This window comes from Achroia grisella, unplaced genomic scaffold (assembly GCF_030625045.1).
Source record: "Achroia grisella isolate CSIRO2021 unplaced genomic scaffold, CSIRO_AGI_Agris_v1 utg149, whole genome shotgun sequence".
Taxonomy (NCBI): domain Eukaryota; kingdom Metazoa; phylum Arthropoda; class Insecta; order Lepidoptera; family Pyralidae; genus Achroia; species Achroia grisella.
Genome location: NW_026712644.1, coordinates 4,009,844 through 4,022,549, shown reverse-complemented (window position 1 = coordinate 4,022,549; position 12,706 = coordinate 4,009,844). Strand labels below are relative to the sequence as shown.

Here is a 12,706-nt window from a genome sequence, read left to right as displayed (position 1 = left end):
TATGTTTGTTATATTGAAATAACCGTTGTTTACTGCATGCATATGAATATAAATACTGAACTTACGCAAAAAAAACTTTTTTTAAATTTTTATCCGTCTGTCTGTTTGTTCCAACTAATCTCTGAAATGGCTGGGCCGATTTTGACGGGACTTTTTTTGGCAGGTAGCTAATGTAGGTCAGTTAGCACATCGTGGTATAATTTACCACGAATTCATCATGTTGCTAGTTTATTTACAATGTATATTTATATATAATACCTCGACGCCCTCGGTGGTTTAGCAGTCCAGCACACCGCTTTACGACCGATGGTCGCGGGTTCGATTCCTCACGGCACAAACATTTGTATTCATGAGTATGATTGTTTGTATCGGTCTGGGTGTTTTCTATGTATATATAATATGTATGTAATTACAAAAAAAAATTATCTATGTATTTGTATCAGTTATCTAGTATCCATAACACAAGTTTAGGCTAGCTTAACTTGGGTCTAGATGACGCTGTGTGAATTGTCCTGAGAATATTATTATTCCTAACTTTAAAAAAAAATCTCATCTCCCCTCTTAAGGGGAGGAGATGGCAACTTACCCCCGGCAGAAGAATATTATTATTATTATTATATAGGTGTCTATGTCTAACATTAAATGAAAATCCCGTGCATGAACGACTATTGCCATGCAGCGTGCCTAGCAGGTTGTTCATGTACTGGATTTTCATTTAATGTTAGACATAGACACCTATATAAAGAAACAATATAAACAAACTGTCTTTTAACTATTTAAATAATAACTGGCTTTAACAAAAACGATTGCCAGTTCTCCTCAATTGAATCTTTAACTGGGCGATAAGGTAATAGAAATAGAAATAATCTTTATTCAAATAAACTCATTACAAGCACTTTTGAATAGTCATATTTTGATTCTACCACTCATTCGGAATGCAGATTCATCACAAGAAGAATGAGCAAGAAACTTGTGTGTTGCTCTTTTTAATAGATGTTTTTTTTATATAAATAATTACAGTGTAACAAGTAAGAGGCATGCGATAGAAATCGCTACGCACTCATTATTAATGTAATCAGATAATATTGTCAGTGCTATGGATTTAAAGTTTTTCTATAAAAACATTATTATCATTAACGAATTCTTCAATTTTATAGTAAGCTTTTTTGCAAAGGAACTGTTTTATTTGACATTTAAATCTTTTTTCTGGCAGATTTATAACAGACTCTGGTATTTTATTGTAAAACCTTACGCAATTGCCATAAAACGAATTACTAACTTTAGCCAAACGATGTTTAGGTAAAATCAGTTTGTTATTGTTACGTAAACTTTTATTAGTGCAATCACTAACTCTCTTGAAACTGTCTATATTCCTTCTGGAATAGATGATATTTTCATAAATGTATTGAGAAGCAACGGTGAGGATATTTGATTGAAAAATATCAATACAAGATTTTTAACGTTCATAAGCGTACCTACGTACAGTGCTATGACAATACTGACCTGCATGACTCCATCCCAGGTCTGCACCAGACTGTTGCTGTTCTTCACAGGAATTGTACCTTCACCGGATTCTATCTTCGTCCGGAGCTGACCTCGTGCTAATCTGATGATGTACAGTACATATATATAAGTTTATCTGTCTGTTTATATGTAGGGTTAATGGGAAAGTATATTAAGAGGCAAGTATATGAAAGTATCCATGTTAACAACTTTAGTTTTAGAACTTTCTCATCATCATTGCCTTGCCTTTATCCCATTACTAGCTTTTGCTCGCGGCTTCGCTCGCGGTAATTTTTCCCCTTTGGGGTGGAATTTATCAAAATCCTTTCTTAGGGGATGCCAAGCATGGGACTGATCTATGTTCATACTATCATCTTCCACTGGTGCCCCGTCAGCGTATACCATCATTACATAATGGAAGACCTTCAGTTTTATAATATATAGAGAGTGGGAACCGTCGCCTATATACATGAACAGTACCAAGACATCACCCAACTGCCTGTAACTTCATGTTATCCTGGTACTTTCACTGTATCACACCTATTATTTTATAAGAGGATGGAACTGACCCTAACCTCAAACTCATCCTATCATCCTCCACTGATGCCCCGCCAGTGTATACTGTCAGCAGAGGCGGGACCACAATATTATTATTATTTATCATGTATTTATTATATATGAACAGTGCCACAGACCACTTAACTGCCTGTAACCTCATGTTATCCTGGTACTTTCACTGTATCACACTTATTACTTTATACTGATCTGACTTTAATCTTATTCTATCCATCCACGAGTGGTGCCCATTGTTCCATTAGTCACCTGCCTGTAACTTCATGTTATCCTGGTACTTTCACTGTATCACACCTATTATTTTATAAGAGGATGGAACTGACCCTGACCTCAAACTCATCCTATCATCCTCCACTGATGCCCCGCCAGTGTATACTGTCAGCAGAGGCGGGACCACAATATTATTATTATTTATCATGTATTTATTATATATGAACAGTGCCACAGACCACTTAACTGCCTGTAACCTCATGTTATCCTGGTACTTTCACTGTATCACACTTTACTTTATACTGATCTGACTTCTCTCATTCTATCCATCCACGAGTGGTGCCCATTGTTCCATTAGTCACCTGCCTGTAACCTCATGTTATCCTGGTACTTTCACTGTATCACACCTATTATTTTATAAGAGGATGGAACTGACCCTGACCTCAAACTCATCCTATCATCCTCCACTGATGCCCCGCCAGTGTATACTGTCAGCAGAGGCGGGACCACAATATTATTATTATTATTATCTATCATGTATTTATTATATATGAACAGTGCCACAGACCACTTAACTGCCTGTAACCTCATGTTATCCTGGTACTTTCACTGTATCACACTTTACTTTATACTGATCTGACTTCTCTCATTCTATCCATCCACGAGTGGTGCCAATTATGTTCCATTAGCCACCTGCCTGTAACTTCATGTTATCCTGGTACTTCACCATACCATTAGATAAAAAAACATACCTGTTGGGATGTCTGTCAGGCTCAGGTTCTGACTGTTCGTGTGGACTGAAGATGCGTCCGTCACCACAGGGCGCCGTGCTCACGTACAGATGCAGGTGACGGTCAGCCCGCAGCTGGTAACCACCGCCGGGTATAGGTTCAATGTCTGATTGCGGTATCGGCCGCCTCGGGTCTATATATTACAATCTTATTTATAAAATTCTCGTGTCACAGTTTTCGTTCCCATACTCCTCCGAAACGGCTTGACCGATTCTCATGAAATTTTGTGAGCGTATTGAGTAGGTCTGAGAATCGGCCAACATCTATTTTTCATCTCCCTAAATGTTAGAGGTAGTCCACCCCTAAATTTTATTAATATTTTATTTTAATATTATTTATTTAATAACTATTAAACTATATATATTCATGAAGCAAAAACTATATACCTACGCCTTTTAAAAATAATTGAATTTATTGAAATTTCACACACTTATTTATTAATACTAGCTGTACCCGCGACTTCGTCCGCGTGGTGTTATACTTTATTTTTCTAAAATAAAATAATATTTCTAAAATAAAAGCAGCTAAGTTACTACTTATTATATTAACTACCTGCCAAAAATATCCAGTCGAAATCGGCCCAGCTATTTCAAAGATTAGCCGGAACAAACAGACAGACAGACAGATAATTTTAAAAAATGTTATTTTGGTGTATATATCGTATTTATATTCATATGCATGTAGTAAAAAACGGTTATTTCAATAGAATTGAGTGTCTGTTTGTAACCAGACAGTCCAATTTTATTTATATGTAATATAGACAGATATAGAATTTAGATGTATAGATTATAGACGGCTCTGTGTTTATTTTCTTAACTTAATTATTATTATACAAAACAACATTTTGAATGTATATCAAAAATAAAAATTGTATTATCCGGGTAACGAACCCGCGACCACCGCAACTAAACTGCTAGACCACCGAGGTCTTCAATAGGTGAAGCAACTTATGTTGACTAATAAAAAACTTATTGTGTCGTGTCGAACCTGTGACCTAGAAGTTGCATTACCACTACATTACAAATTTAAAGATGACTGATGACTGATGACTGAAATCAATTTACCTTTAGCAGATGCGTACATCAGAAGCTGTGAATATAGATATCTCTGCAAACAACGCCGAGCCGCCACCTGCATACGAAAATGTACCTTATTATTATAGGAATTTGATTTAAATACGGTTGATGTGTGAGCGCAAGGTATACCAGAGAAATCTCTCTACAATCTAAAAGATGAAATGTACCTTATTGTTATATTAATATGACTTAAATACGGTTGATGTGGGAGCAAGCGTGTGTGATCTGCTCTAATCACTATGACTGATTTCCTCTTATTAATTGTTTAACCAGTTGGTTATTTATTCAATATTTTTTCTATTTGAGTATTTAATTGAATTAGTGCTAATTGGTGGTTTGTATTCACACACTTAAACTTAAATTGTAAAGTAATAATAAAATTATTTAAAAGAGCAACACGCAAGTTTCTTGCTCGTTCTTCTTGTGATGAGACACCATTCCGAATGAGCGGTAGATTAAAAAAATGTGATGACTATTCAAAAGTGCTTCAATGTAAGTTTATTTGAATAAATGATTTTCTATGTTTATCTTTGTATTCTTACCGGAAATATCTGACTGTAATATCAAAGTAAAATGTACCTTATTGTTATAACAACATGATATAAATACAAGATAGATTATAGATTTTTACAAGAAGAATAAGCAAGAAACTTGTGTTGCTCTTTTTAATAGATTTTTTTTTTATATAAATAATTACAGTGTAACAAGTAAGAGGCATGCGATAATTAACATACAAGTCGCTACGCACTCATTATTAATGTAATCAGATAATATTGTCAGTGCTATGTATTTAAAGTTTTTCTATAATATGATATAAATACGGTTGATGTGGAAGCGAGAGGTATACTAGCGAAGTCACTACAATCTAACACCTTATTATTGTAACTGATTAGTATCCCATTAGATTTTTATGATTATTTATATCAGGCGCATCAGTGGAATAGAATAGAAAATCATTTATTCAAATAAACTTACATTGAAGCACTTTCGAATAGTCATCACGTTTTTTTCAATCTACCGCTCATTCGGAAAGCTCATCACAAGATCTTTATCACAAGGTCTTTAATAGACCTACATGAATAAAGATATTATGTATTTTAAATTTTTTGAATTTTTTATTCAAATAAACTTACATTGAAGCACTTTTGAATAGTCATCACATTTTTTTAATTCTACCGCTCATTCGGAAAGCTGTCTCATCACAAGAAGAACGAGCAAGAAACTTGCGTGTTGTTCTTTCTCATCACAAGAAGAACGAGCAAGAAACTTGCGTGTTGTTCTTTTATATAATTTTGTTGTTACTTTACATTTTTATGTTGAAATGTGTGAAAACAAACTACCAACTAGCACTAGTTCAATTAAATACTTGAATACAGAAAATATTAGGTAAGTTCAAATGGACATAAATATTTCTTCATCATCATGAGGTGATGAATCATCAGTTTACCTCAGCATGGCAGTCGTTGAGCGCCCGTCCGCGTACTGACATATGTTCGCCTGACACACATTTGGTACCGGTGGTCACAGCTATCACCTGCCAAGTAAAAATCACTTTTATGAATAACAATAGAAATAGAAATAAACTTTATTCAAATAAACTCATTACAAGCACTTTTGAATAGTCATATTTTGATTCTACCACTCATTCGGAATGCAGATTCATCGCAAGAAGAATGAGCAAGAAACTTGTGTGTTGCTCTTTTTAATTGATGTTTTTTTTATATAAATAATTACAGTGTAACATGTAAGAGGCATGCGATAATCAACATAGATATCGCTACGCACTCATTATTAATGTAATCAGATAATATAGTCAGTGCTATGGTATTAAAGTTTTTCTATAAAAACATTATTATCGTTAACGAATTCTTCAATTTTATAGTAAGCTTTATTGCAAAGGAACTGTTTTATTTGACATTTAAATCTCTATGAATAATAATAGAAATAGAAAGAAAAAAAAACGTCAATTAACACATTACGAGCAGCACAAGTACCTGCCGTATTTGTACCCGATCCGAGGATTGCCACTAGGAATCCTCGGGCAGTAGCAGAGGAAGCGGTTGAATGTAAACGTAGCAATATGCTCCGTTTACATTCAGCCACTTCGCTTGCCACTCGCGCTGCCGGAATTATTGCCTGACGACAACTGAGCGAGAGGGCTGAATGTAAAAACACGCTGCCACTCGCGCTGCCAGTCCTTTGACTCGCGCACGAAAAACCGACAATCGAGGGAGCGCCGGGCAGCGCGAGTGGCAGCGACAATGGCATGGGAAGTGTTTCCACTCGTGTTTACACTCTCGCGCTGCTCACTTCCCAGCCCACTCGGGCTGAGTGTAAATTGGGCATAAGGTACAAGAACTACTACTATAGCCGTCTCATGATGAGATGTTTATGAATGTAGACGAAGGTTACCATTTACCATCAGTTGGGCTGTCTGCTTTTGCATTACATAAAAAACCACCACTTACCATCAGGAGGAGCCGTCGGATTGTTTGCTACTGAACTTACATAAAAAAAGTCAAGTGTGACACTTTAGTATGACAATGAAAGTACCAGGACAACATGAAGTTATAGATAGTTTCCAATGGTAGCTAGCACGGACGTCACATGACATGATGTCTGTTCTACTGTTCATGTATATAGGCGACGGTTACCACTTACCATCAGGTGGGCCGTCAGATTCTCTGACGATGTCAAGTGTGATACAATGGTACTACAGTAAAAGTACCAGGATAACATGAACTTATAGATAGTTCCCAATTCAGTTCATACTATATATAAACAGGGCATATATACCACTTACCATATGACTGTCAGCTGGTTTACCATTACCATTACAAGCAAGACCAACATATTATCATGAGGATATTCATCACCCACCTTGGCACCTTCCGGTCTGTTGTTGATGGTCATCACAATACCGGCGAGGACTTTACGTTTGGAATGGATTAGATCACCCTTCATCACCTCATTGAACTTCTCGTTCACCAGCCTGCAGAAAAAGAGAAGAAAGAAGAAGAGAAGAACAAGAAAACGGGAATTATATTGACGGCCTCGTTGGTCTAGCGGTTTGACACACCGTTTTGCTTCTCATAGATTAAAAAAAAAATCAAAACATCTTTATTCATGTAGGACTATTACAGACTCTTATTGTTCAAAATCTACCCTGTAACATCGTAAGCACAGATTATTATATTAGAGTCCGTTAGTTTTCTGTTCCCGCGCCTTTGCCTCCCCTCCCTTACCTAGTACTGAACTGACCGTACAGCGGCCATGACGCGCGCGCGCATTTGTGTTGTGAATTAAAATAAATTAGAACTGTGTTAAACCTACTGTAAAACCTATTGTGAAACTGGAAAGCTAGCGAAGATATCTTCGAGACCCTGAAGCCCAAGAAATCCGCAGAACCATACAGGTACGTGACAGACGCTTCCCTATATATATACATAGTACTTTCCCTAACATTTTGGTAGCAGAGAGTAAATTCCCTAACACTTATGATATGTCAAAGTATGTGAGTATTTAATTGAACAAATGCTAGTTGGTAGTTTGTTTTCACACATTTGAATGTAAAAATGTAAAGTAACAACAAAATTATATAAAAGAACAACACGCAAGTTTCTTGCTCGTTCTTCTTGTGATGAGACAGCTTTCCGAATGAGCGGTAGATTAAAAAAAATGTGATGACTATTCAAAAGTGATTCAATGTAAGTTTAATTTAAAATACATAATATCTTTATTCATGAAGGTCTATTACAGACTCTTACGATATGTTAAATCTACCGTCCGTTCGGAATGATTTCGAGATGAGAAGAACTGACAAGAAACTCAACTCGTTGTCTTTTCAAATTAATGTTGTAGATGTTTACAATGATAGATTCATTTTTAAATTCAAATTTGGGGGAACAGAGTGGGGGGGTCGCGGGTTCGATGAAGTTACCGTAGCCTATGTACGCTTCAAACACCAGGGGTGTTACGTTCGCATTGCCATCCCTTAATATTTAGTAAGAAGGGTATATTAAGAAAACTAAATATACCCTTAATAATTTTTGTAATATTGAAATAACCGTTTTTTACTACATGCATATGAATATATATACGGTACATATATCAAAATAACATTTTTTATCATTTTTGTCTATCTGTCTGTAGGTCTGTTTATTCCGGCTAATCTCTGAAATGGCTGGACCAATTTTGACGAGACTTTTTTTGGCAGGTAGCTCATAAGGAGTAACTTAGGCAACTTTTATTTTAGAAAAATAAAGTTTTTTTCCACGCGGACGAAGTCGCTTGTACAGCTAGTACCAAATATAAACGAAACAACATAATTACAACACAGAGTAACAATGGGCGGCCTTATCGCTAAATAACGACTTCTTCCAGGCAACCTTAGGTAAATTTTGTTATTTATAACAGGGGACAAACGAGCATGCGGCTCACTTGATGGTAAGTGATTACCGCCGCCTATGAGCAACCCAGGGGAATTGCAAGTACGTTGTCGGCCTTTTAAAAAGGAATAACCTCTTTTCTTGAAGGTATATATTTATAGAATATTTATTTAAATAAAGATTATTTTTATTTATTTATTTATACTCACTTGCCAATGTGATCGGCGAGGGTTTGAGGAAGGAAACCAGTTCTGGTTGGAGTGGGTGCCGCTTCCACCCGCCCTTCATCCAGGACCGCCAGAGCTGACCGGGCCGCTGCCAACTTTGCCAGTTTCTTGCTTGACCCTGAAGATTTTTATGTAACTGTATTAACTGACGGTAAACTTGATGGTAAGTGGTAACCGCCTATATATTAGACATGAACAGCACTACAGAATCAAATCACAATGTGACCTGACGGATCCTTTATTAATAACTAGTTATTAATAAAGGATCCGTCAGGTAACATCCGAGTAGCTAGCTACTCGCCCCGATTTCGCACGGGTGTACATGTATTATACATATAAACCTTCCTCTTGAATCACTCTATCTATTAAAAAAAACCGCGTCAAAATCCGTTGCGTAGTTTTAGAGATTTTAGCATACATAAGGACAGACAGCGACAGCGACTTTATTTTATACTATGTAATGATTAATATATGTACGGGCAACCGCACATACGCATATACTGCTTACTGTGCAATACACAATTGCCGGCAATTTCACCTCATTACATTTCTTTTAGCAATAAAATCAGTGTTCGAGTTGCATTCAACCATTTTTTTAAGTTAAAAAAAATAATCTCAGGGCAATTCACACAGCGCCCTCTAGACCGAAGTTAAGCTAACTAAAGCTTGTGTTATGGGTACTAGATAACCGATACAAATACATAGATTTTTTTTGTAAATACATACATATTATATATAGAAAACACCCAGACCGACACAAACAATCATACTCATGAATATAAATGTTTGTACCGTACGAGGAATCAAACCAGTGACCATCAGACGTAAAGCGGTGTGCAAGACCGCTAGACCACTTCGGTCGTCGCAATAATAATAATACTTACTACTACGCGAGCGAGGCCGCGGGCAAAAGCTAGTTTAGACTATAAAACACGTATCTTATTAGCCATAACACAACACTTATTGAACTTGAATACTCACCATAACCTTCGAATTTCTGATCCTTGATTTGACAAACGACTTTGAACCTCATGCTGTGGCTTAGCTGAAGGGGAGCTGTAATAAAAATAAATTTTAACGGCATTATCATTACACGACCTACGATCAGGAGCGCGCGCAATTTAGCGCATAAAAGAGTGCGCAATCGTGATTTCAAGACTCAATTTTGAGAACACGATCGCACGCGCGTGTTTCACCCGAAAATATCAGCGCGCTAAATCGTGATTGGTTAGAAGATACGAAGATTTAAACACAATCGCGATTGCGCGTTTCAGCCAGAGAAAGTCAGCGAGCGTAATCATAAGTGATTGCAGTAACGAAATTTTTAAACACGATTGTGCGCACGCAGTTTAGTGCGAGAAAGTCAGCGCGCGCAATCGTGATTACAAGACTGAATTTTAAAAGCACGATCGCACGCGCGTGGTTTTACCCGAGAATAATTTAGTGATTAGAAGATACGAAGATTTAAACACGTCAGAGAGCGTAATCATGAGTGATTGCAGTAATATAGATATTAGTATATAGGTATTATAGATACGAACGCGCTCCCGATTTAGCGCGTAAAAGAGCGAATAATCGAGAGTGATTGCAAGTCATGACTTTTTAAACACAAACACGCGACCCCGATTTAGCGCGTAAAAGACCTCCCTTCTAAATTTCGCCCATTCGCAGATGTTTTTTTGACACAAAAGTTATCCTATGACCGTCCCCGTGGCGATCTATCTATATGTTCTAATCTCCTTAAGATACGTTCAGCCATTTACTCTAGAAATGACAATGAACAGTGACTTCCGATGGAATTATCGGTAGAAAGTACGGTTGCTGATAATGAAGGGTTACCTTGCGTGGCGTCCAGGGGTGAACCATCCCCGAAGGTGCAGTTGAAGATCAGACCAGGGTAGTTTTCGTACAACATATTGATTGGACTCTTGACTATTGTGGTGGCGTTAGTGGCCCCGAACAGAGCGGTGGCTGGAGAGGAGCCGCTTGTCGGTGGGGTGAACACTGCGGACAATCATTACCACCACTTTGATTTTGCTCAAGTGACTGGAGCAAAACTGCATTTCAGAGGGATTTAACAGCGGAAATTATGTGTTAACACTTTGTACAAAGTCAGAGATAATAATAATCACACTGTTGATTTTGGCCAAAGTGACTAAAGAATAATGAATAATGCGACAAATATTACGTCTGTAAAAAGTAAAAAATAAAACTAACTTCATACATTATGCTACGTGTTAGTTAAAAAAAATTAGTTAAAATAAAAAAAATTATATACAATTAAATTTAGTTTAACATGTATATAGATTATCATTAATTATATATTTTTTTAATAGAATTAGCACCGCTTAGCTTTATGTCATGTTCTATGTGAACATGCCGCAGATTTTCAGTGGGACCAAAATAAAAAAAAAAACTACATATCTATCTTAACTCACCAGGACTCTGCCCCCCGCTGTGCATTGGTGTTTCATCGTCCGAGACGTTCATCTTAGTGGGCATACATTGGAAATTTGATACTGTAATAGTAATACATATAATGCAATTAATAAATAACCAAATCAAAATAAAAATACTTGTTCATACTTGAGTCAGGCGGGAGTTGGCCTTCAGCCGCTCCATAAGTCCTTCCTTTGGTTTGGAGTGCCATATGCACTCGTCTTCTATCTTCCGGTGCAGCTGTAAAGGCCAGCTGCGGCTAGCAGCATTAGAGTAGTCCGAAAAAAGAAAGGAGGGGCAGTCAAAGTGTGATCTAGTTAAATCAAAATATCTTGATGGGGTAGACAAAGTGTGATCTAGTGAAATCTAATCAAAATATCTTTATTCATGTAGGTCTATTATAGACTTATGATATGTCAAATCTACCGTCAGTTCGGCATGATTACGAGATGAGAACTGACAAGAAACTCAGCTCGTATTCTTTTCAAATGATTACAAAAATACTGATTCATTTTTAAATTCAATTAGGGAGAATGTTAGAATGTCAGCTATTGCATTTTTTTAGATTAGAAGAATCGGTTTCGAGCTAAGAAGAACTGACAAGAAACTCTGATTTTATTATTTTCAATATCAATATAAATTTTAAAGAATAGAGACTACCGAAGAAAAAATGGATGGATTGTATGAAAGATGATATGTATAAAAGGAGAGTAAGTTCAGATACAACGACCGGTATGAATCAGTGGAAGAAAAGGACTTACTGCACCGACCACAAATAATAGAATAAAGGCAAAACAATAATGATGGTTCAAAAACCATAAATTAAAATCATTATAAATAAAAATTGGGGACTACAAAGACAAGGCAATGATGATAGTACAAGGTCTAAAAAATCATAAATTAAAATCATTGGAGACTATAAATTTAAATCCATACCACAATCGGATGACACGACCGATGCAAAAACGAACCGGCTCATTAAAGAGGCTTCGATCGAGCTGTACCAAGTACGGATCAAATAAGAAATTCATTGGTAGTGATGTGACTAAGGATTCGAGACGGAGGCCGTCTCGAATTCTTTTTATTGAGGGATTTAGAATATTGTCAGTGTCAAGAGACTTGACTGGTTATAAGATAAATAAATTTAAAATATCAGTTCGTAGTAAATTACATTTTTGTCCTCAATCTGATGAACCCAACAAACTTTATACAGATTTCTTCAATATTGTTTCTTACGAATATAATAAGGCTTTTAACAAAAAAACTATCAGTATTAGTAACAAAACAAAATTTTCAGAATGGGCTACAAAGGGAATTCATAAAAGTAGAAATATATTATTTGATTTATATGATCAAAAAAAATACCATTTCGATAGTACATTCGTAAATTATGTAAAAAGATACTCAAAAACTTTTAAAAAGGTATGTAATGTAGCAAAGTCTAATTATCTAAATAAAAAAATTAAAGAATCCAAGGATAAGATTAGGATAGTGTGGAA

At 36.2% G+C, this 12,706-nt stretch overlaps 1 protein-coding gene across 1 annotated transcript in view; it reads right to left on the bottom strand.

Moving 5' to 3' along the window:
- The window catches only part of LOC131840660 (double-stranded RNA-specific editase Adar), a 74,720-nt gene that overhangs the window by 33,353 nt on the left and 28,661 nt on the right, over window positions 1-12,706 (bottom strand). The window contains exons 7-15 of the mRNA XM_059188836.1: window positions 11,207-11,287; window positions 10,608-10,772; window positions 9,750-9,824; window positions 8,751-8,886; window positions 7,034-7,145; window positions 5,601-5,687; window positions 4,142-4,208; window positions 3,039-3,210; window positions 1,504-1,606 (exon numbers count right to left, since the gene is read on the bottom strand). Coding sequence (XP_059044819.1) covers window positions 1,504-1,606; window positions 3,039-3,210; window positions 4,142-4,208; window positions 5,601-5,687; window positions 7,034-7,145; window positions 8,751-8,886; window positions 9,750-9,824; window positions 10,608-10,772; window positions 11,207-11,287 — 998 coding nt within the window. The remainder of the gene's footprint in view (window positions 1-1,503; window positions 1,607-3,038; window positions 3,211-4,141; window positions 4,209-5,600; window positions 5,688-7,033; window positions 7,146-8,750; window positions 8,887-9,749; window positions 9,825-10,607; window positions 10,773-11,206; window positions 11,288-12,706) is intronic.